A 25,966-nucleotide genomic window follows, 5' to 3' on the forward strand; every position below is an offset into this window, starting at 1 on the left:
AAATAGCAATGAAAATCCAAGATAGGAGGTGCTATGATAGGGTCTAGTGGATAAGTATAAGGGACAAAGGAGCACTTGATAAGGGGACTCAACAAGATCTATGGTGGTCAGGGAAGCGTTTTGTTGTCAGATTTTATGCTTGTGTTATGGATGGAGGAGAGAGTTACATGACTAACCGAGATCAGTGGGGCTCTATTTGGGAGTGGGGGGTACTTTATTATTGAATGACACATTTAACATAGCAATTTCTCTGGGAGTTTACTATTTAATTTAACTAATGTGCTTTCATTTCTATTTCAGGATCTGGAGAAACAACCTATGACCACAGGAATACATTCACATTATCATGCGATGGGTATCTTCACCACAAATTACTGGATTCAAATATGAAATTCAGTCATGTAGAAAAAATTAGAAATAATCCAGCCTCCAAAAGTGTGCTAACATTTAACACCTCTACTGCCTGGGGACCTCAGATGTCTGCTTCATTACATTTGGACTCAAAAAGGAAACATCATTTGTATGTCAAGGAAGCCAAGATTGATGGGCAGTTTACGGTCTCTTCGTTCTATGCCAAAGGCATATATGACCTGTCTTACCAGAGGGATTCTACTACAGGCCAGTTAAGAGGAGAGTCCAACCTGAGGTTTAACTCCTCCTACCTGCAGGGCACCAACCAGATAACAGGGAGATATGAGGATGGAACTGTCTCCCTAACCTCCACCTCGGATCTGCAAGATGGCATCATTAAAAATACTGCTTTCCTGAGATATGAGAACTATGAGCTGACTCTGAAATCTGACACCAGTGGGAAGCATGAAGACTTTGCCACTTATAACAAAGTAGATATGACCTTCTCTAAGCAGAATGCATTGGTACGTTCTGAATATCAGGCTGATTACAAGTCATTAAGATTCTTCACACTGCTTTCTGGATCACTAAATTCCCATGGCCTAGAATTAAATGCTGATGTTTTGGGCACTGACAAAATTAATAGTGGTGCTCACAAAGCAACACTAAGGATTGCCCAAGATGGAATGTCTACCAGTGCAACTACCAACTTGAAGTATAACCCTCTGGTGCTGGAGAACGAGCTGAATGCAGCACTTGGCCTCTCTGGGGCATCTGTGAGATTAACAGCGAACGGCCGCTTCAGGGAACACAATGCAAAATTCAGTCTAGACGGAAAAGCCGCCCTCACAGAAGTATCATTGGGAAGTGCTTATCAGGCCATGATTTTGGGCATTGACAGCAAAAATGTCTTCAACTTCAAAATCAGCCGGGAGGGCCTTAAACTTTCAAATGACATGATGGGATCCTATGCTGAGATGAAGCTTGACTACACGAACAACCTGAATATTGCAGGGTTGTCACTGGACTTCTCTTCAAAACTTGACAACATTTATAGCTCTGACAAGTTTTATAAGCAAAATTTTAATGTACAACTACAGCCCTATTCTCTCATAACAACTTTAAGCAATGACCTGCAATTCAATGCTCTGGATCTGACCAACAGTGGGAAATTACGGCTAGAACCCCTGAAGCTGAATGTGGGTGGAAACATAAAAGGAGTCTACCAAAACAATGAAATAAAACACATCTACACCATTTCTTATGCTGACTTATCAGCAAGTTATAAAACAGATACTGTAGCTAAAGTTCAGGGTACAGAGTTCAGCCATCGGCTCAACACAAATATCGCTGGGCTGGCTTCAGCCATTGACATCAGTACAAGCTACAACTCGGACTCGCTCCATTTCAGCAACATTGTTCACTCTGCAATGGCCCCTTTTACAATGACCATCGATGCACTTACAAATAGCAATGGGAAACTGAGTTTCTGGGGAGATCATACTGGGCAGCTGTATAGCAAATTCCTATTGAAAGCAGAGCCTCTGGCCCTTACTTTCTCTCATGATTACAAAGGATCCACAAGTCACCATCTCCCATTGAAGAGCAGCATCACTACTGGTCTTGATCACAAAGTCAGTGCCCTGCTTACTCCGGCTGAGCAGACAGGCACCTGGAAGGTCAAGACCCAGCTGAATGAAAATGAATACAGCCAAGACTTCGATGCTTACAATGATAAAGACAAAGTTGGTATGGAGCTTAGAGGACGAGCCCTGGCTGAACCCACCATGATAGACTTCTCGATTCCAGTGCCATTTTTGCTCAGTGAATACATAAACATAATTGATGTTTTAGGGATGAGGGATGCTGTTGCCCAACCCCAAGAATACAGTGTTGTTGCTTCTGTAAAATATGACAAGAATCAAAATGTCCACACCATTAACCTCCCATTCTTTGAAAGCCTGCCAGAATATTTTGAGGAGAAACGAATGGTAATTATATCAGCACTGGAAACCATACAGAGAGAATTGAAACTCATCAATATTGATCAATTTGTGAAGAAATACAGAACAGCCTTGGACAAACTCCCACAGCAAACCTATGGTTATCTGAATTCACTCAATTGGGAGAGACAAGTTTCAAGTGCCAAGGAGAAACTAATTGCTCTCATAGAAAATTATAGAATTACAGAAAATGATGTACAAATTGCACTGAACAATACCAAAATCAGCCTTAATGACAAACTGTCTCAACTAAAAACATATGTGATACAATTTGATCAGTATATTAAAGATAATTATGATTTACGTGATTTTAAAATAGCACTTGCTAAGATTATTGATCAAATCATTGAAAAACTGAAAATTCTTGATGAACATTATCATATCCATGTAAATTTAGTAAAAACAATCCATGATGTGTGTTTGTTTATTGAAAAGACTGATTTTAACAGAATTGGAAATAGCACTGCATCTTGGATTCAAAATGTGGACACTAAGTATCGAATCAAAATCCAGATACAAGAGAAATTGCAACAACTCGAGACACACATTCAGAATATAGACATCCAGCACCTTGCTGACCAGTTAAAACAACAGGTGGAGGCTCTTGATGTCAGAGTTCTTTTAGATAAGTTGAGAATTACAATTCCATTTCAAAGAATAAAGGAAATTATTGAGCATGTCAGAAACTATGTTGTAAATCTTATGAAAGATTTTGAAGTAGCTGAGAAAATCAATGTGTTTGGAACCATGTCCCATAAGTTAATTAAGATGTATGGAATAGACCGACACATCCAGGTTCTAATGGATAAATTGGTACAGTTGGCCCACCAATATAAGTTGAAGGAGACTGTTCAGAAGCTAAGCAGTGTCCTACAACAAGTTAAAATAAAAGATCACTTTGAGAAATTAGTTAAGTGTATTGATGATGCTATCAAGCAGCTTAAAGCATTCTCTTTTAAGAAAATCATTGAAGGAGTAAACAGATTCCTTGACATGTTGGTAAAGAAATTAAGATCATTTGATTATCACCAGTTTGTAGATGAAGCCAATAACAAAATCCATGAGGTGACCCAGAGACTCAATGGTGAAATCCAGGCCCTGGAACTTCCACAGAAAGCTAAAGCACTGAGACTATTTATAGAAGACATCAAAGCCATGGTCTCAGTCCATCTGGAAAACCTTAAGGGCACCCAAATAACTCTATTCTTCGATTGGTTGCAGGAGCCTTTAAATTCAACATCTTTAACCTACATAAAAGAGAAATTCCAAGAGACCCTAGAGGATATACGAGAGCGAGTGTATCAAATGGATATTCAGCGGGAAGTTAAGCGGTATCTGTCCCTGGTTGGCCAGGTTTACAGCACACTTGTCACTTACATTTCTGACTGGTGGAGTCTCGCCGCTAAGAACATTACTGACTTTGCAGAACAGTATTCTATCCAACACTGGGCTGAGAACTTGAAAGCCTTTGTAGAACAAGGGTTCACTGTTCCTGAAATCCAGACCACCTTTGGAACCATGCCTGCCTTTGAAGTCAGTCTCCGTGCTCTTCAGGAAGCTACATTTCAGACTCCAGACTTCATAGTGCCCCTGACAGATTTGAAGGTTCCATCAGTCCAGATCAACTTCAAAAGGTTGAAAGATATAGAGATTCCACCCAAGTTTACCACACCAGAATTTACCATCCTTAATACCTTCCATGTGCCCTCCTTTACAATTGACTTGGTAGAACTAAAAGTAAAGATCATCAGAACCATTGACCAGATGCTGTCCAGTGAGCTGCAGTGGCCAGTTCCAGAAATGTACCTGAGGGACCTGGAGGGAGTGGACACCATTCTTGCTAGCATCACTCTGCCAGACTTCTGTTTGCCAGAAATCACAATTCCAGAATTCATAATCCCAAATTTTGATTTTAAAGATTATCAAGTTCCTGACCTTCACATACCAGAATTCCAGCTTCCCCGCATGCCACACACAGTTGAAGTCCCAACTTTTGGCAAGCTGCATAGCATTTTGAAAATCCAGTCTCCCCTTTTCACGTTAGATGCAAATGCTGACATTCAGAATGTAACTACTTCAGGGAACAAGGCGGAGATCGCAGCTTCCATCACCGCCAGAGGAGAGTCCAAATTAGAAGTTCTCAGTTTTGATTTTCAAGCCAATGCACAGCTTTCAGACCCTAAGATTAGTCCACTGGTTATGAAACAATCTGTGAGGTTCTCCAGCAAGTACTTGAAAACAGAGCATGAGAGTGAAGTGCTGTTTTTTGGAAATGCCATTGAGGGAAAATCAAACACAGTGGCAGGTTTACACACAGAAAAAAATACACTGGAGCTTAGTAATGGTGTGCTCGTCAGGATAAACAATCAGCTCACTTTGAACAGCAGCACAAAGTACTTCCACAAATTGAACATCCCCAAACTGGACTTCTCCAGCCAGGCTGAGCTACGTAATGAAATCAAGACCCTGTTGGAATCTGGACACATAACATGGACTTCTTCTGGACTAGGGTCTTGGAAATGGGCCTGCAACACATCCTCAGATGAAGGAGCACATGAATCACAAGTTAGCTTTACAATGAAAGAAGCCATGGCTTCCTTTGGATTGTCTAATAAGATCAGTAGCAAACACCTAAAATTAAGCCAAAACTTGGTTTTTGAATCTAGCTTCCCTGACTTTTCTAAATTTGAAATCCAGTCACAGGTTGAATCCCAGCATGTAGGCCACAGCGTTCTAGATGCTAAAGGCACAGCACTGCTTGGAGAAAGGAAGGCAGAGATAACTGGCAACCATAATGCTCATTTAAATGGAAAAATTATTGGAACTTTGAAAAATTCTCTTTTCTTTACAGCACAGCCATTTGAGCTTACTGCATCCACAAATAATGAAGGGAATTTGAAAGTTAGTTTTCCATTAAAATTGATTGGGAAGGTAGACTTCTTGAACAATTATATACTGCTTTTGAGTCCTAGCACCCAGCAAGCAGGTTGGCAAGCAAGTGCCAGGTTCAATCAGTATAAGTACCATCATAATTTCTCTGCTGGAAACAATGAGAACAGTGTTGAGGCCCACATAGGAATAAATGGAGAAGCCAACCTGGATTTCCTCAACATTCCTTTGACAATTCCTGAAATGACTCTACCTTACACAACACTCACAACTCCCCACGTGAAAGATTTCTCCTTATGGGAAAAAACAGGCTTGAAGGAATTCTTGAAGACGACAAGGCAATCATTTGATTTAAGTGTAAAGTCTCAGTATAAGAAAAACAAAGATAAGCATATCATCCCAATTCATTTTTACATGAAAGATTTCCAGGTATTGAGTACCCCAAGTGATATTTTCATTCCAGCCATGGGCAACATTACCTATGACTTTTCCTTTAAATCAGGCCTCATCACACTAAATACCAATGTTGGACTATATAACCAGTCAGATATTGTTGCTCATTTCCTAACATCCTCTTCTTCTGTCATTGATGGACTGCAGTACAAATTAGAGGGCACCTCAAGTTTGACGAGGAAAAGAGGCTTGAAGCTAGCTACAGCTTTGTCTCTGAGTAATAAATTTGTGGAAGGCAACCATGACAGTACTATTAGTTTGACCAAGAAAAACATGGAGGCATCAGTGACAACCTCTGCAAAAGTCCAAATTCCCATTTTGAGAATGAATTTCAAGCAAGAACTTAATGGGAATACCAAGTCAAAGCCTACTGTCTCTTCATCCATTGAATTAATATATGATCTCAATTCCCCCAAACTCTACTCTACTGCTACAGGGAGAGTCAACCACAAACTCAGCTTAGAGAGCCTCACCTCTTACTTTTCCATTGAGTCATCCACCAAAGGAGATGTCAAGGGTTCAGTCCTTTCACGGGAATATTCAGGATCTATTGCCAGTGAGGCCAGCACTTACTTGAATTCCAAGAGTACTCGGTCTTCAGTGAAGCTGCAAGGGGCTTCCAAAGTTGATGGTATCTGGAACTTTGATGTAAAAGAAAATTTTGCTGGAGAAACCACTCTGCAACGCATCTATGCCATCTGGGAACACAATATGAAGAATTCCTTACAGCTAGAGGACTTGTTTTCATCATCTGGAGAGCATACAAGCAAAGCTACCCTGGAACTCTCCCCATGGAAAATGTCAGCCCTTGTTCGGGTCCATGCAAGGCAGCCAAATTCCTTCCTTGAAATCAATTACCTTGACCAGGAGATGTCTCTGAATGCTAACACTGAGAACCAGAAGGTCAGCTGGAAAAGTGAGGTCCAGGTTCATTCTGAGTTCTTCCAAAACAACATACAGCTTTCCAATGACCAAGAAGAAGCACGCCTTGACGTTGGAAGTTCCTTAAAAGTGTCCCTATGGTTCCTCAAAGATATCGTCCTTCCAATTTATGACAAGAGCTTATGGGACCTCCTCAAGCTGGATGTCACCACCAGCATCGATAAGAGACAGTATCTTCATGCTGCAACTGCCCTTGTATACACCAAAAACCCCAAAGGCTATCATTTCTCTGTCCCTGTGCAAGAATTGGCTGATAAATTCATTATTCCCAGGCTGAAACTAAGTGACTTAAATTCAAGTTTTGTCATACCTACATTCCAAGTCCCATTTACAGATCTTCAGGTTCCATCCTACACAATTGATTTCAGTGAAATAAAAGTCTACAAGAAGCTAAGCACTTTGCCATTTTCCCTCAATATACCAATGCTACCCAAAGTGAAATTCCCCAAAATTGATGTGTTAACAAAATATTCTGAACCAGAAGACTCCTCAGTTCCCTTTTTTGAGATAATTGTTCCTGCATCTCAATTAACTGTGTCCCAGTTCACTCTTCTACAAAGTAGTTCAGGTGACAGTGCTGTTGAGTATCTAAATGAGGTGGCCAGCAAATTTGCAGACTTTGAGTTGCCAGCTATTACCATACCTGAGCAGACTATTGAGACTCCTTCCATTAAGTTCTCTGTGCCTGCTGGAATCTTCATTCCATCCTTTGGAGCACTGACTGCACATTTTGGAGTGGTCTCTCCTCTGTATAATGCTACTTGGAGTGCTGGTTTGAAAAACAAAGTAGAATATGTTGAAACGTTCCTGAATTCCACATGCAGTTCAACCATTCAGTTCCTGGAATATGATCTAAATGGTAAGAAATGTCCTGACTCCTCTTCTGTATGCTCTATATTTGCAATGAGAGTTGTGAATAAATAATTACATATTTTTGTAAGAATGGAAGCACAATTACTCTCCATAGCAAAATTTTAAAAAGAGAGAAAGAGAAGGATATATACCCCACCTGTAAAAATCACCCTGTAGAAAATTTACTGACATTCCAGAGGAATAGATTTAAAGAAAAAAAAATTTTTTTCTGTGATGATAGTAGGGCTAATAATGTCTCTTTCTAACTATTTATTTTTGTTAAACAGGGGCTGCATGTTTCAAACATGTGAAGCATGTAGTTAAGATGGAATAATCCTGGTTTTTACAATGAAAATATTTATGTCCTGCAGTTATTAATCTAATAAAATATAACATTTCTCCTCTACAGTTGTGGGAACACACAAAATTGAAGATGGCATGTTAGTCTGTAGGACAAAGGGAACATTTGCACACCGTGACATCAGTGCAGAATATAAAGAAGATAACAAATATCGAGGACTTCAGTATGGAACTTTTATGGAAATCTCATCTCTTTTCAAATCATTGTCATTTTTCCCATCTTGATACCCCTTTCATGATGGTTCCTCTGCTTTTCTGCTTTCAGGGACTGGAAAGAAGAGATTCGCCTGGACATCACCAGCCCAACATTCACTGATGCCCATCTGCACTACCAACTAAATAAGAATTACCTCTCCTACTTGGTGGCCTCCCCAGTCGTAGGCACTGTGGCCTTCGACGTGGAAGACAATAACCGTACCTTAAAATTGAACCTGTACTATCGCCCTCAGGTGAGTCCCATCTAATGGGTTACACATCCCAAGAGCGAATAGAGAATTTGGGCAGATCAATTCAATTTAATGCAAAGTATTCTCTTGAGCCTTTCCCAAAGTAGATGAAACCAAGCAATGAACACGTTGAACTTTTTGTCTGAGAAACTACTCTCCAGAATGTACTACCATGATTTTATTGATTTTAAGTATTGCCGGACCCATAACATCCTATTTCCACTATTATTATTTTTTTTTACTTTATGGCAAATTTAGAATGGTGAGAGTTATGCCTCATCGCCTAAATCATGAGCAAACTCTGCCATATGCTGAGTACATTTTTCAGATAGGGGCTTCTGGAGTATTCGAGGCTTCACAATTCTTCTTTGCAAAAGAAGCATTAACTGAGATATGCCAGATTTCTCTCATGTACTTTACAAGCTCTGTCAGGCCAAATCAAAGATGCCATTAGTAGAGAAGAAGAAGCAAGCAGGTTCTATTGCTAAAATCTGAGAATGAATGGCTCCTCATAGTGGTATTCTAGGTCTCTGCTCGATGGGCTCTGGACTTATTCCTTTTTGCTACTTCTCTTTTCTCTGATTTAGTCTTCTCCTGTCTCTTTCTCCACTTTCTCCTCCCCCTACTGCTCTCCCTCCTCTTCCTCCTCTTCTAATCTTCAGTCCTAACAAGGCCTTAATGTTAAGTGTTACTATGTAAATGGCATGCATAATTTTATCCTTTCTGGGGCGAATGATAAAGAAAAATTAACAACAGTGAACTGGTTTAACCATAAGACAAACACATGAACTGACATATGAAAGATAAATCCCTTCAGAATATGAAAGATCCTCTGATCTTGATTTTTAACAGCTAATGAAGTTTTAGTGTAGTATATTATGTAATCAGGATAATTGAAAAACATGCTCTTTCCATCTGGTTTTTGTGTGTGTGTGTGTTTTGTTTTGTTTTGTTTGCTGGTTTTAGTCCTCTCTAGATAAAAAACTCAACATATTCAAAACTGAGTGGAGGTACCGGGAATCTGATGAGAAAAATCAGATCAAAGTCAGCTGGGAAGAAGAGGCAGTATCTAAACTACTAACCTCTCTCAAAGACAATGTGCCCAAGGCCACAGGGGCCCTTTATGACTATGCTAACAAGTACCACCAGGAGCACACAGGACTCGACCTGACGGATGCTTCTTCAAAACTGAGAAGAAGTCTGCAGAACAGCGCTGACTGGGCCTATCACAGTGTCTTGGAGAAGATTGATAAGGCAGATTTAGGGTTCCAGAGCATAGCCAAAGGTACCACTAGAACCTACCAGCAGTGGAAGGACAAGGCCCAGGATCTGTACCAAGAAATGTTATTGGCTCACAGAGACCAAGCTGATTTCCAGGGACTCCAGAAAGACATGTTTGACAGATTAATAGGAGTTACTCAAGAATACAAAGTCACAGTCAGTCATCAGATTGACTCGTTGATTGATTTCCTGAAGTTCACTAAATTCCAGCTTCCAGGAAAACCCGGGACATACACTAAAGATGAACTCTGCACTATGGTCATGAAAGAAGTAGGGCAGGTGCTGTCCCAGGTATATTCAAAAATCTATAGTGGGTTCGAAATATTGTTTTCCTATTTCCAAGACCTGATGGAGAAATCTGAATTAATCAAGGACCTAGAGATTAAAATCCCTTTTGATTCAAAGAGCTATAAACTAATAGATGTAATCTTGGAGTTTGGGAGAGTGTTGAAATCTTTATCACAAAAGCCACAGGATGCATTTAATAACCTTCAGTCTATCAATACTACAGAGATGCTAAGTGATCTTCAGAGATATTTACAAAGAGCTTTCCAAAACATAGAAGAAGAAATTCAACGCTTAAAGGAGAAGAAATTTACTTATCTCATTAATCATATTCAACACAAGATCAACATAATCTTCAACAAATATATTCCATATGTTTTTGAATTCCTGAAAAGAAACCTATACCTTAACTTTGGCAAGTTTAATGAACTTGTTCAAAACCAACTTCAGGAAGCTTCTCAACAGTTACAGCAGCTCCATCAGATCATAAAAGATCTTCGCAAAGAATATGTTGATTCAAATGTGGTCAGCTGGACATTGAGGTACTATGAACTTGAAGAAGAAATTATCAGCTTGATCAAGAACCTCGTGGATGTCCTTAAGGACTTCCACTCCAAATACACTGTCAGTACTGCTGACTTGGTTTCCCAACTCTCAAGTAAAGTTGAGCAGTTTGTGCAAAAAGATATTCAGGAATACCTTAGCATCCTTATTGATGCAGATGGAAAGGGGAAAGAGAAGATTGCAGAGCTTTCTACCAGCACTCAGGAAATAATTAAAAGCTGGGCCAATGCAATGAAGGAAATCATTTCTGACTACCACCAGCAGTTCAGATATAAACTACAGGATTTTTTAGACCAACTCTCTGATTACTATGAAAAATTCATTACTGAGTCCAAAAGATTGATTGACCTGTCCATTCAAAATTACCACATGTTTCTGAGATATATCACTGAATTACTGAAAGAGCTACAATCGGCCACAGTCAATAACATGATCCCCTACATAAAAGTTTCTCCAGGAGAATTTACTATCACCTTATAATTCTTATAGCAATTTCATTTATTCTTCTGTTCCAATTAAACTTTCATACAGTAGGGGAAAATTCAAACTGTATGTATTGATAAAACCATACACTGAGCCAGCCTTATGGCAAGCAGCTAACTATAGGCAGAAGCATGTATGAACTGGATCTGCAGTAAAGCTGGCATAAGATCTCTAAAGGTCTCTCAACTCTGGGAAATAACTTTTTTTTTTTTTGCAAGTTAAAGAAAATCAGGATCTGAGTTCTTGTACTAAACTTGGGGAGGGAGAACAAATAAATGAATTCTTTATTGTGTATCATAGCTCTCAGTTTGGTTCATTCATATTGAAAGGTAGCAAAATGAAGGTATTGATTCAACTTTCTGGCATTGCAACACTTTTAGAAGAATACACACTGAGTTTAGGATAATAGAATAAAAGAAGAAAGGAAGAAATTGAGGAGGGAAATATTTTGCCACCTAAAAAAATGAAAGGTAACTGATATCAGGGATTGTATTCAAGTGAAAAGGAAGAACTATTTGCAAAGGCTTTCACATAATTTGATCCAACTCATTTGTCTTCAGGTGCCACATAGTCTTCCTCGCCCACCAGTCTGCCCTCTCTAAGCAAGGCTCTCTACAGACTCTTTATTTCACTCAGCCTACCAGGAATGAAGAAGAGATGGCTAGGAAGTCCTGGCCTCAAGGGCTTCATGATAATAGGGACCTCAGATGTCTCCTTGCAGCTTAGCCAGGATCCATTCAAGGCACAGAAAATAAGGGTTAAAGAGGGAGCATGGGGACATATATTCTAACATTTCTGAGGCCAAGCATGCATTTATGTTCTTGGGCTTCCTTATTGCTCCCAATTTAATATCTAACAAGCCCAAGTATAATCAAAACCCAAGGGTTTCCCCTGCCACTCACCTCAAGCTGTATTTTTAAACATTGGCAACTTCCAGTCAGAGCATCTGAGGTGACCTCTAGTAAGGGAAGGCTGCAAAGAACATGTGCAGCACAGACATCACTAATATCTTGGGGAAAGTGAGCTCTACTTTTTCTTTCAATGGCACTGAATAACAAACAAACAAACAAACAAAAAGGTGTAACCTCTGGGGAATAGGAAATTAGAGATTACCACACCCTCCAAGTCCTATACGAAGTCTGTTTGGAAATGACTCTTCTTATCCAAAAATGCCTCAACCTCCACCATTATTTCCTAAAGCCTCACATTCCCTTGGTGAAGCCACTGTTAAAAACAAAAACAAAAACAACCCCCCCCCCAAAAAAAAACAACACAAGCATTACCTGGAAAAGAAAAACACATTAGCTTATTGAATCCTTAGCAGGATTCTTTGGAACTGAGGAGCCAGCAATAGTCATCGGGAAGTGGCACATGGCAGTGTACGGATCTCTTTCTGAAAGTCTCTTGGATAATGAATCAATAGATGGATAGATGGACAGTTGGATGGATAGATGAATGGACAGATAGTTGAGTGAATGAGCGAGTAGGTAAATGAATGGTCAGTTCCAAATGTGATAGAAGGAGGAAAATTAGGCCCAGTGCCCAGGGCATCACATGCGTGGTTCTAGGCATAGCACTACAAGAGTTTCCCTGATGAGCTCTGAGTAGCAAGACTGTACTAAGTGTTCAAGTAGAAAGGAAGCCTGGAGTGATGGCTTAATTTGGAGGGAAAGGAGGAGTCCAAGGTTTCTGGTGTTCATGAAATGATACCTGTATCTGGGGCATGAAAGGAAGAATAAGAAGACCTAAATCTGAAATGATCATGTAATCACACAGTGCCCACCTGTCCAGTTCCCTCGCTGGTATCGCTTTATGAGGCACTCCTGGATGGTTTAGAATACCTTCATTATGCTCAGTAAAGTTGGAAAAAGGGATACTTGGGAGGGCTTCAACATTGCTTGATTTCTTCTTTGGTCTTCTACCACAAATCAGGATACTTCCCTGGGTTCGATTACCAGCTACATTCCTTACTCGCTTGTAGCTTTGGACTACTTATTTCCCCTCAGTGAGCCTGTTTTCTTAACTATGAAGTGAGGCTGATATCTATACTGTCTGCCTTTGAAGGGATGTTCATAAAAAATCAGTTGAAATAATAGATCTGAAAGAGCTTTGCAACCTTTAATGTTGTATAGAAAAAAAGTGCCATGGGGGCAGCCCAGATGGCTCAGCGGTTTAGCGCCGCCTTCAGCCCAGGGCCTGATTCTGGAGACCTGGGATCGAGTCCCACGTCAGGCTCCCTGCATGGAGCCTGCTTCTCCCTCTGCCTGTGTCTCTGCCTCTCTCTCTCTCTCTCTCTCTCTCTCTCTCTCTCTCTCTGTCTCTCAAGAATAAATAAATAAAATCTTAAAAAAAAAAAAGAAAAGAAAAAAGTGCCATGATTTTTAGGAGACAATTTAAAAGAGTTTATGGCAAGGAAGGGGAATAGAAGCAGGGAGACCTATCTAGTTCAATGAACATTCATTAAATGCTTCTATATGCTAAACACAAAGGCTCTATAGAGGAGACGAAGATCAATAAGATGCAGTTCATAGATACATGTCCATTTTGTCTATCAGAGGTGGAATGTGTGTCTCGTGATGGGTATAAACAAAGTACTATGAATGTTTATAACAGGAAAGAATGAGAATCAAGAAGTTTTCATGGAGAACATTGGAATGAATCTTGAAGACACATTGACAAGTGATAAAGGAGGAAGGGCACTCTAGATGAAGAAAAACATACGGAAAGGAAGATGGGTGGGTGGGTATGAGAGACACTCGATCATCTAGTGGCCAGAGACAGGAAAAGTAAGGGGAGACACGATTGGAAAGACTGATTTGACAGAATTGCAGAAATCTCAAAGGTCAGAGTGAAAGTGCCTTCTTTGCCGGAGAAGGGCATCCAATGAAAGTTTTGAAGCAGGAAGGGTGATAGAAGTTGTGGTTAAAGAAAACTGATATGGCAACTCATGTAGGTTAAATTGTAATGGGATGAATATGGATACAAAGCTGTGCCAGCTTCCAAATAAAAGATGCTAAGTGCCATAACCAAGTCGTAGTGATTGGGGATGGTGAGGAGGGATCAGAGATATAAGAAGCATCATGAAGGCATATTTGACAGAACAAAGGGGATGATTGTTTAGAAAAGAAGGGATGCATGTAAACGCTATTAGAAAGGGAGATGCTTCGGTAAATCACTAGAACCAAGAACTGGAGAGGGTACAAGAGACACCAGAAGAACAAGAAAGAAGAATGAGCAAAGCTGACTTGAGAGTTAAAAAAATTTTTGAACCTGTACAATGGGAAGAGTTATGGGGCATCCATAGAAACAGGAGGAATGTGTTGGGGCAGATTATTAATGTAAGGCATGGACTCATAGACTATCACAGCTGGAAAAGGACTATAGTAACTTTCAAGTTGCAGTGATGTGTCCAAGCAGAAATTACTAGCAGGCTATTAAGTGGGAGACGTGGGCTAGAGAGACAATATTCAAAGGAATAGGGACAGAGGAGAATTTTACCTAAATATTGCATTAATTTTTTTACCTTATAAACATCTTTAGAAACTTAACAAGAACACAAGGAGGATTTTTTTCTTCTACAGTTAATTAGATATTATCTTGAGATCGAGCCAATATATACATCTTTTAAAAACATACTGTGAGGGGATCTCTGGATGGCTCAGTGGTTTGGCGCCTGCCTTTGGCCCAGGGCGCAATCCTGGGGTCCCGGGATCGAGTCCCGCGTCGGGCTCCCGGCATGGAGCCTGCTTCTCCCTCCTCCTGTGTCTCTGCCTCTCTCTCTCCCTGTGTCTATCATAAATAGATAAATAAATCTTTAAAAAAAAAACATACTGTGAGGTGATGTGGAAAAGCCTACAGTAAATGCAGATATTCTTTCTACAAAACAAATGACCAACATTTCGAACCAAAGGAGAAATGAAATAATGGAGCCCAGCCCAGGTCCCTGGAGCTTTGGAAGCATGATCAAGCTGTGTGCTTTAGTTTTAACCTCAGTTCCTGCCTGGAGTAGTGGTGCTGTCCCCAGAATAAGCCTTGTAATAAATGGGTTCACTGGGTGTGAACACCACCAGATACACTTAGAGCAAATTCCCTCTTCTTTGCTTTTCACTGGAAGGCTGGCTAGTTGAGGAGCCCAATGACTCTTTACTGGTAAGATAAGCAAAGCCCCCTCTGACTTCTTATTCTAGGTCCCCCTTCTGGCTCTAATTTATGATTTAGTCCCCATCCAGTCAGAGAAAGGGCCAAGCTGGCCCTCAAATAGGACCTGCAATATGGGAGCCAGAGGGGACAAACAGATGTTCCCTCTAAAAGTGTCTAATAATCAGAGATAAATGTGCAGAAACAGACCCTACCTCTTAGCTCATCTCCTCATCTTGTTGTTTCACATTAAGAGGTCAGCTACGACTCCCCTCAGAGTACTCCATTTGTTGGTGCAATGGTTGGGTGGTCACCAACAAATAACATTCCGATTCCTCATAAAAGTTAGTGGGGTAGGTGCACATGTTTCTATGAAGAAAGGGCCCTGCCCATCTGCTCCTATACAAGCTGGCTCATGCCCTCTTCAGTTCTGAGCAGTACTTCAGGTTAGTGATGCCTGGGACACGAGGCACTAAGCTCTGATCTCTGCATCAAAAATTGTACACGTTTGGCCAGCCCCATGAGGCCCAGTTTCAGGAGAGAGGGATAACTCAGGCCTTGGAGGTAGCCTTGCCCCTGAGCCATAGATTCATGTTCCCACCCTTGTTTTTAAGCTATGGGTAGGGCTGTGGCTGTGCTGGACCAGCTCTAAGCTATACTGAACATTCAGAGTTGAGACTCTAACCTAGGGAGTAGTTTGAAGGAAGGGTAATCAATGAATAAGCCAGCTCCATCAACTCCTCCTGGCTCTGCAAGTGCACCCCATCCCTTCTCCACTCTTGCATCAAGTGGGACCCATTCAGGCTGTCATGTTAGTCCCTATAGAGCAGAGGTCAGCCAAGACAGCTCCAGTAGACTTATAGCAGGGCTGGGCTAGCTTGATGGGACCTTTGGTCATCACAGCACTTCTGGAATTGCATGATGTACTAGAAGATCATAGAAATAACGGTAAGAATAGGGCAGAGTACTACCTATAGCTCTACTTAGCTGAGGTAGGGAATCCTGGGGCAGCTGGTACTTCCCTCTTTTCAGAAGAATGCCTAAACATCGGGGTCAAATTCAGGCTTCACTGTTTGTGGGTTCTGTAACCTCAGGAAAGTTACTTAGCTTTTCTAATTCCATCTTTAAAATGGGAATCATGGGGATGCTTGGGTGGCTCAGTGGTTGAGTGTCTGCCTTTGGCATGAGGCGTGGTCCCAGGGCCCTAGGGTCGAGTCCATCATTGGGCTCCCCGCAGGAAGCCTGCTTCTCTCTCTCTGCCTATGTCTCAGCCTCTCTTTCTGTGTCTCTCATAAATAAATAGGTAGATGATAGATAGATGATATATAGATAGATAGATAGATAGATAGATAGATAGATAGATAGATGATAGATAGATAGATAGATGATAGATAGATGATAGATAGATAGAAATCATGAAAGAATAGATTGAGCCACTCTGAGCAATGTAGAAAATGGTTTCCTTTTATTCATAGGGTTGTAATGAATATTAAGTGTGAGAATGTAGGGGCACCTGGATGGCTCATTTGGTTATGATCGTTTTCAGGTCATGATCTCAGGGTCCTGGGATGGAGCCCCACAACAGGCTTCCTGCTCAGTGGGGAGTCTGCTTCTCCCTCTCCCTCTGCTCCTCCTCCCTCCTGCTCGCTCTCACTCTCACCATCTTTCTCTCTAAAATAAATAAAATAAAATAAAATAAAATAAAATAAAATAAAATAAAAATAAAAATAAGATGAAAATGAGGGAATGTATATCAAGTGCCTGGCACATGGAGAGTGGAAAAATTAAGAGTGTCATACTGACAGAAGTAAAAATGAATGATGTACAATTATGATTACACACAACTATGTAAAGGGATTTCACAGATATAATATGGAGTGAAAAGGTAAGTCCCAGAAGATTAAATGCAGCACAGTACACTTTTAATCAACTAAAAGCTAAAATCAACTAAAAGCAAACATTTGTTTTCTAGAATTATAGTTTTAAAGACAGGAAATGATAAACTCAAGATTCAGGATAGGTTATATCTGGGGGAGATAGACAGGGGAAAGGAAGGGTGTATTAATTGGAGTATTCCAGGAAAATTGAACCAATAGGATATGAAAGATTTATTATGGGAATTGACTAAAAAATAGAGGATAAGAAGTCCCAGGATCTGCCATGTGCAAAAGCTGGAAAACCAGGAAGGCTGGTGTTGTCCAGCTGGTCATGTCCAAGTCCAGGGGTTGATGGTGTAAGTCCTGGTCAGAGTCCAAAGGCCTGAGAAAGGAGAACTGGTGTCCAAGGGTGGGAGAAGACAGATGTCCCAACTCAAGTAAAGGGAGCAAATTCATCCTTCCTTGTTTTATTCAGACCTCAACAGATAGGATGGTGCCAGTTCTTACTGGGGAAGGCCATCCACTTTACTCAGTCTGATTCAAATGCTAATCTTTTCTGGAACACCCTTGTAAACACACTCAGAACCAATGCTTAACCAGATATCTGGGCACCCACTGGCCCAGTCAAGCTGACATCTACCATTAGCCATCCCAATGGGTGAGGACATTGTGGTAGATGTGAATTATCCCATTATTCTTATTCTTGCATGAGCTGATGAGTTTGGGGGTGTTTATTATGTTATTAGTTGATTTAATTGTGTTGCTAATTATTTATTTATGTAAAAGATGGAAAAGACAAACATTTAAGTGCCCGGGACATATTAAGCACTTTATTTTTTGTTTCTCTTTCCTCTTCATGGCATCAACCTGGGATTTTGGGTGTGGACAAATTCCCCCTTTTCAAGAGAAAAATCATCTCATATCTTTAGTAGCTATTTATTAAGCCGCTTCACTGAGCCAGGCAGTCTCCTAGGCACTCAGGACACTGATGGGGGAGGCTGGGGGAGGCCCTCAATCTGGGAGGGGGCCAAATGAGGAGGACTAACAGGTACCCTGAGAAATCCAGGGGGCAGGGGACCATGGGGACAGGGAGGGAGAAAGGGAGACTAGCTAGAGGGGAGAGTCACTTTACCTCTCTGATCCTCAGTCTCTTCTTCTGCAAAATGGGAATTCCACAGTAATGCACTTCAGATGTACTGAATTAGTCTGGGTCCTCCTGCACTATCGGTACTTCCTTATCTCCATGACTGGCTCTCTTTTATCCTCACAAGAGAAATTTTTCAACGCAAGACCCAGCAAAAAATGTCTCAGTCCTCAAAGGCTTCTCTGAGCATCTCCAGAGCACACCCAGGCCATGTGCTTGCACTGGTCTCTTATTTCTTGCTGCCCCAGACCAAACCCTGAAGTCAACCAGGCCATTTGCAATGGGCTTCATCTAGGGCCTTTTCAGTTTTCTTCCAAGTTTTACCTGACAGCTGGGAAGATGATGGGCCCAGCCCTTCCTGGGGGTTCACTGAGTTTGCTGAAACAACCATTCCCTTTATGAAGTCCTGTAAGATAATTCACTCAACATGACATGTGCTGTGTGTTGACTGACTAACCATTTCACAGAAGTGGTACTTGGAGGCTTTCCTCTCACAAAAGCATTTGGATGGGAGGAGGAAGGAGCTGAGGGTCCATGAGGCTGACTTTGGTCTTTCAAAGGGAGACTATCCATGTCCTCCAAGGAGGCTGAGCTGCCAGTGGCTGCTCAGGGTGGTGGTGGTGAGATCTCCCCTGCCACTTCCTCAACAACTGCTCTCAGCCCTGGAACTCCCTGCATCCCCCCAAGAACTGGCATCCTCCCTCCTGATCCCCCACTGGATCCTGGGAAACTGCAGTGGAAATCTGGCCTCCCAGGCCTCCATGCAGCCCGCGGAACAGCTGGAAGTTTCTGCAGAGGTCTCTACTCAGAAGCTCTGCCCTGGCTGTCAGGAGGCCTGGCTTCTGCTCCATCTGTGTTGCTGACCTCACTGCCTCTGTGAACTGGAGACGTGTCCTGATGATCCTCGCTGAGTCTCTAAGTATGACCACAGTGTGCCCTATTGTAAGCAAATCCTACATACACCGAATGTAAGCCTAAAACTCCCTCTGCAACCAAGTGTTGGCTGCTTGGATGTGCCCACATTTTCCAGCCTTCAAGATCTTCCTCCTCTTTGATATCTGAAAAAACCAGTTGAGCTCCATCCCACACGCCTTCCTTGGGCCCCCTAACACATGAATGTCCTGGGAACCATCTGCTCCTGTCTGTCTAGGTCTATCTCTCTGCGTGACCCCAGTCAACCTTCCCCAGGTCCCCAAACCCTGTCTGCCTCACCAACAGAGGACAACTCTTCTCACTGTAGAGTGAGGATTAGACTCTTTCATGGTTTTATCTAGGGCCAGGGTGAGGTCTTATGTTTTATCACCAACAGGTCCATTGACCTTTTTTCACTTAAGAAAAAACAAGCTGTCTTCTTACTAGGAAACCTTGTGTCTTCCTTTTAGGCTCCAGACTCCAACTGCATGCAGCCAGCTTTAAAAAAAACTTTTTTTTCACCTTTCACAAATAAAACAGGGCAATGCCTCCTCCTTCCATGCTTTTAAAAGAATCCATTTATCAAAAACTCTGTGTACAATTTTCCTGAGACAAGGTAGATTGGTAACGGGAGGCCCACATGTGCTGGCCTTCACCTAAAAGGTCAAGATTAAAGCCTTGCTCTGGGGAAATTAGTAAAGTCTTTGGTTTTGTTGTAAGAGATGGGTCCTGTGGATATAAGCCCCTGATAGAACATTCTCTGCCTATCCCCTTTCTGGTTCTAAAGGAAGGAAACAGGAGGGGGATGGTAGGGGACAGAATTTGCAGGCAATTTTCTACTCTAAGAATCACTTAGGTTGTAAGCTGATTTCTGAGCCAATCACAGCCCTGTCTCAGCTTACATGCACATTTACTAGGTTTAATTAAATTTGGGTATTCACTTTGATAAGTCAAAGAATATTTAAAATTTATCATATATGAGAACCTGATGGGGAATATTCTGGTAAAGCAGTTTCCTCTTATCCTGTGACCCATTGTCCCTAAAATGAATGTTCATTGTAGATTTCAAGGTTTTTATGGAGTGTGGTTCAGCCAGGTACCGCTGAGGCCACTAGAAGACTGTATGCAGTAAACCCATCTTCGTAGCAAGAAGGATTTGGTTCTATTGTTACAGAAATACTAGACCAAGGGATAATCGATTAAGAGAAATCAAGTGAGTTGGTTTGCAAGCCTTGTGCATTGTCTTCACAGAGGCCCTGTGCTGATATGGGAGTGAGAGATGCTTCCTGTCACCTCATCATCACTGACACAAACATGAGAGCAAGGTTTCCTTGGAGAGTCAGTCAGCTGATCCACTTTCACCACCCATGATGCCTCCTGCCCCTTGGCTACACGTCATGCTTTGCCATCCACCTCCGAGCTTTTTTCACTCCCTTCCTGTGCCTCGAGCACCCTCACTGACTATGGAGCTAGTCAAGGCCTTCTCAAGTCCCACCTCCTTCAGAAGTCTTCCACGACCGGACCATCCTTGCCTTGATCATCTGTGTGCCCACATTGGAGGCCCACTGTTCTCTACCAGGTCTGATGCTCCCTCCTTGCTGGACACAGCCTGAGGGCCCTCTCCTCAGAGTGGGGGTGCAGGGAACCTCAGTCTACCTCTAGGAAGTTTTGGTTGTGCTCCCCCAAGGGAAGGTACAGTGGCATCCTCCAGCCCTAGATGTGGCCCTGCTTCTGGCCATCCAGCAATTCCATTGTGGTGGAAAGGGCACTTTGGGTCAGAAAGAGCCTGGAGGGACACCTGGGTGGCTCAGTGGTTGAGCGTCTGCCTTAGGCTCAGGTCATGATCCCTGGGTCCTGGGATCCTGTCCCGCATTGGGTTCCCTGTAGGGAGCCTGCTTCTCCCTCTGCCTGTCTCTGCCTCTCTGCATATCTCTCATGAATAAAGAAAATTTTAAAGAATCTTATAAAAAAGAAAAAAAAAAAAAAGAGTGAGCCTGGACCTGGGAATCAAAAGGACTAGGTTCCAGTCCCAGGTCCGACCTCAGGCTAGGAAGTCATATCACCTCCCTGAGATTCCCATTCTTCATCTTGTAATATCCCTCTCACAGGAGCACAGAAACATCTAGTGAATGTTGATAGCATCGCACACTCAGGCTTGCATACAACCTGCCACGTGATAGATGCTCAACGAAGATACACTGAATGGATGAGGGATGGTCAGGAGTCCATACCTCTCCAGAGTCTTCCCCTTCTAGGTTCTCACTTCAGGAACCATCCTGGCTCACTTGCTCGTCCAGCTCAGGCCAACTCTCTGCACCATGTTGATTCTTGCAGAAACTTTCTCTTGTCAGACAGAACACACGCTTCCTGTCAGCTTTTATTTCTGTGAGGGCTTGCTTACGAGCAGGGCATTCTGTTCTTGGAATTTCTTGTTAAAATATTTCATTTAATTAAGTTTTTACAACCAGCTCTGCTTTGTGTCTGTCAGAAGGTAGGGGCCAGGGCAGCCCTCTCCTCAGCTCTCTGGGAGGCCAGGTCACAGAGACTCTGGGGAGAGCGGAGCCCAGGCCTGGGGACCGTGTCCCTAGGTCTCTAGGCATTGCTGTGCAGCTACGGGAGCTGGGATCCTCAAAGGGCGCATCTCCATGAATGGCCCCAATGGAGACCTAAATGGAGATCTCTCTGAGCCTAAGAACTAACTGTGCTATATCTGAGCCCCAAGCACAGTCCAGAGCAAATATGCTATGGATAATCACAGCCATCACTTAGCACCACCAAAACTCAGTCAAGACCCACACCTTCTCCCCTTCCTACTCAGGACCCTCCTCAGCACATTCTTCTGGTCTGCTAAAGCCTTGCTATGGCCCTTCTCCCTTGAGGGCTCTACCCAAGTGCCTTGGTTATAAATGCTTTTCACTTCCAGCCACACATTCCATGGACATGGTACCTCCCGGGCCAACCTGGCGATATATCCACCCACTTGCCCCCTACCATTGCATACACCCAGGCCACAGTCAGAGCACCTCTCTCTTCCCTAGGCCCCAGCTTGAGACCTTGCTGGGGAGGCCGCAGGAGGTCACCGAATTCAGCTGAGCATTGTCCTTCCTTCGCCCCCACAGAGCCCGGCTTCTACAGGACAGGAATCTGTGGTTAGGGATGTGGCCAAAGGTGCTATCCTTCTTCCCTCATGTTTTAAAGTTACAGACCATGTGTGCCCAGCAGGCAAAACATGAGGTGGCTCAGAACAGCGGGAGAGAAGGGGGACCAGGGGAGCAGGTGGGTTTGTCCAGAGTGTTCTCGGCAGAGATGTGGCTGCACCCAACACTCATCAGGGAGCCTCGGTAGCCTCTCCTCTTATAACAAACAAACCAGTGTTTCGCGTTCATCTCCAGTATCCATGGCAAAGGCTTTCCCCTCTCCCTACGGCCCCGGGGCTGCTGGAAAGCCTACGACCCACGTCGTGAGGGCAGGGGAGGTGGGCTGCCCTCGAGCCCTTCCCAGCTCACCGCCAGGCTGAGGCTGCACCCTGGCCTGTCGCAGGGTGGCACTGAAGGCCGAGGCTCTGCCTCCGAGGGCTCCTTCCCACAGCCGGAAGGCTCCTGACCTGGCCCGTACCTGGCCTAAGGGGACTGCTGTGGCCCCGGGATGATTCCAGGCCCCTTGTGGGTTGCTAAGAGCCTGGCTGCCACCTGTCAGGAATTTGTGGTCAGGGATGTGCAGAAGGCGCTGTTTTCCCACACTCATATTTTAAAAGGTTACAGACCATGTGTGCGTAATAGGCAGAACATTAGGTCACTTGTCTCACTTAGAACAATAATCCGTTTTGCTAGGGGTCAGGTTGACACAAAGAATCTGTCCAGACCAGGTCTCTGGATGGGACTTAGCCCTCCCCTCAAACTAATGAAATTTTCAACTCGCGGGTACTTGAGTTAATAAAGTGTGCCACACATCTGCTCGGGCCGCTGGCAGAAGAAAGCCCTGGGGTTCAATTTTGAGATCACTGACATAATGTTTGAGTGGCCTCCTGCTGGCGCCCGGTGAGACACCAAATTAAGGAAAGCCGCACAATGAATGTGTGAGAAAAAACATTAGTGTATAAACACAGAGGCCAAGGCTCCCCGAGGGGAGGGTGAGCGAGGGGAGGCCTTGGAATTACAGACAGAGGGTCGGTGGGGGCTACCGCTGGGATTTCACGCCAATGGCCTGCAGGTAATGAATTATTTTAAAGGAAATTGGCACCAACATGATCTTAGGTCAAAAAGATGAAAAAAGGAAAAAAAAAAAAGAGTGTATTTTCCATGGCTGTTGAATTAAGTGCTAAATGTGAGCCGTTCTCAACAAAATAAAGACCTGGAGGTGAGAATACATGACAGCCCCAGGAGAGGCTGCAATTCAAGCCCGTGGACCCCTGAGAACCCAGCTGCTCCCTCCCCCTGCCACCGCCTTGGCTGGGGCAGGCCCCGTGAGGGTGGACTCAGGCCTGCCCAGGGCCAGGATGGAAGGAACCCAGGGCCCACTGGCACAGGGACTCCTCACCGGCTCTCCCGGCTGCCCACAGGTAGAAAATCAAAGTGAAAATTCCTCAGGATACACAAATCCTAATGGTGCCCCTCCCCCAGATGCCTCCAGGCTCTGAAGGGGAAGGGGACAGATGGCACCCTGAATTTTCTGTGGTCTTTCCTTGAGGAAAAGAGAGAGGCCTTCTTCCTTCCATGGTCAGGCTCCCAGGAAATGCCTGGCCATGCATTTGCTTTGAGGTCAGTGTGGTCAGGGCTGAGACCTCCAGCTGACACTTGCCTGCACCTCCCCCTTCCTGCCTGGGGGTGTGATAGGATGTGGGTGGGGGAAGGGGGCTGAGGGCCCTCCAGGGCCTCAGACCAGGCCCCTAGGCTGGGGGTGCAGGATGCTGGAGGACAATGCAGCATCACCAGAGCAGGCCAGCTTCCCCCAGATACCAATCCAGAGAGTGCTTGCTGAGGACATACACACCTAACGCAAAGTGAAGCCCACCCCAAAGTCATCCAGGCTTGGCCAGCCTTCTGCTCCAGGTGCTCTGCTGGGACACTAAGTTCAGGGTAGGGAGCCATCTGGTTACTTGTCTTTAATTTTTTTGTTCCTTCAAGTGCCTACCATGTGCTTTGGGGGGCCCTGCCTCATGGGGTACCAGAGAGGCCAGGGTGAACTGAGCACACGAGATGAAAAAATAAGAATAAGCCTGTGCCAGAGGGTGCGGTTCAGCCCTCCTGCTTTGCCAGCAGCACCCCTCTCTGCCCCTGTTTCCCAGCAACATGCCACATCATGTCTATCCCCTTCCTCTGGGAAGTCTTGAACCTGCAGCCTGTCCTCTGAGGCATCAGCCCTCTCTTCTGGCTGTGTGGCCAGGCCTGGGTTTCACATACCTGATCCCCTCTGTAGCCCACTACTGGAGCTCAGGCTCTTGATGAGGGTAATAGTGATGGGGGAGTGGGAGCAAAACCTTACAGATGACTTTGGGGCAGAATTGGTCCCAACTACACACCTCAAGATTGCCAGGAGCCTACCCACTAAAGGAAAGCCATGGTCCCTTTCTCTGTAAGGATTTAGCTAGTGAGAGGGGAGAGGCTGTGTGAGGTGCAGCCGGTCCCCACGAGGGGCCACATCATGATTAATGACGTTCCCCAGAGGCTCTCCCAGCAACTGCACATGGCCACCATGGAATGCAGAGCAAGTGCCTTTCCAAGTGGCCCAGCCACGCCGTGAAGCTCGAGGGCTTCTCTCTTTGCTGGGAGAAATGTCCACTGTTTGTTAGAATTTCTCAGCATTCAGCCCCAATGTCCCCCAGGGGAAAGAAGCACTTTGTCCTTGAACCCTATCTTCCAATGGAGGCCACAGAATAAAAAGGCTCCAGAGCCCAGCCACCTGGATCTCATTCTGGCTCCCTCCTGGCCTGTATCTCCATTCCTCATATGTAAAATAGGGATGATAATAGTACCCACCTTAGAGAATTCTCATGAAAAGGATACGTGTCAGCTGCTCAGAGTAGTGTCTGACACAATGAAATGCTATATACATTCTTGCTATTTTTATTATCCGATGATCTAATTTCAGAAACTCGCTATTCCTTGAGAACCAACTCAACACTTCATGGGCCATTGGCCTCTACCTCCTTCACCAACCCTCAAAAGGTTTTCCCTCGAAAATGCAGAATCCAGGGAGGCCTTGTCTTGCCTCAGTTTATTCCTCTGCCACTAACTTAAAGGCAGCAGCATCTATGCAGGCCTCATAATGTGGAGAGGAGATTTTGCAGGTGATGGGACCAGTGTAGCCAACGGACCTACACAAGCCAGCCAGGCCACTGCTGCACCCAGCAGAAAAGGAGCCCAGTGATGACTTCCTCCCTCCACCCCTCCCCGTAAAGTCACTAGGAGCCTGGGTTCCAGGGAGGGTACGTAGAGAATGGGAACAATGATCCACACATTTATTGAAATAATGAAAGTGTAAATGGCACCAACGTCTCACAAAGTCCAAAGGACAGCTTTGAACGCAGGCTCAGCAAAGTGAAGAAGGCTGTTCCCGCTAGAGGCCCACAGGCCTGATGCCTCAGTGGGTTCCTCAGGCTGCTGCCCCCAAGGAGGCCTGAGGTGAGTCCCATGTCACACTTCTCCAGACCACGACTGTCCGATCTGTACAATGAAATCGTTGAACCCAGTGATTTCTAAAGGCCTTCAGGTTCTGACTAACAGTGGATGCGTCCCTCCGTTCCCAATAATAACAGGACTCACCTATAATTACTTCCTTTGTGCAGGGCATAGTTAATAGGATTAGAACAAGCCCATGATAAAATATTATGGTCTTAGTGAGGACCACAGATGGGGAAACTGAGATTCAGAGAGGCTGAGTAGCTTCACTTAAACAAGTTATCGACAGCAAAGTTACTTAAGTTATCTTAAAATTCAGATCTGTGTAGCCTCCAAAACCATACCTGGTAACATATACTATGTCATTTTT

At 43.8% G+C, this 25,966-nt stretch overlaps 1 protein-coding gene across 1 annotated transcript in view; it reads left to right on the forward strand.

The window, feature by feature from the left end:
- APOB (apolipoprotein B) overlaps positions 1-11,203 on the forward strand; it is a 37,279-nt gene extending 26,076 nt beyond the window's left edge. Inside the window, exons 26-29 of the mRNA XM_072767603.1 lie at positions 301-7,497; positions 7,900-8,014; positions 8,116-8,299; positions 9,263-11,203. Of these exons, the coding sequence (XP_072623704.1) occupies positions 301-7,497; positions 7,900-8,014; positions 8,116-8,299; positions 9,263-10,906 (9,140 nt within the window). The 3' untranslated portion in view covers positions 10,907-11,203. The remainder of the gene's footprint in view (positions 1-300; positions 7,498-7,899; positions 8,015-8,115; positions 8,300-9,262) is intronic.
- The last annotated feature ends 14,763 nt before the right edge of the window (positions 11,204-25,966 follow it).

This window comes from Vulpes vulpes, chromosome 8 (assembly GCF_048418805.1).
Source record: "Vulpes vulpes isolate BD-2025 chromosome 8, VulVul3, whole genome shotgun sequence".
Lineage (NCBI taxonomy): Eukaryota > Metazoa > Chordata > Mammalia > Carnivora > Canidae > Vulpes > Vulpes vulpes.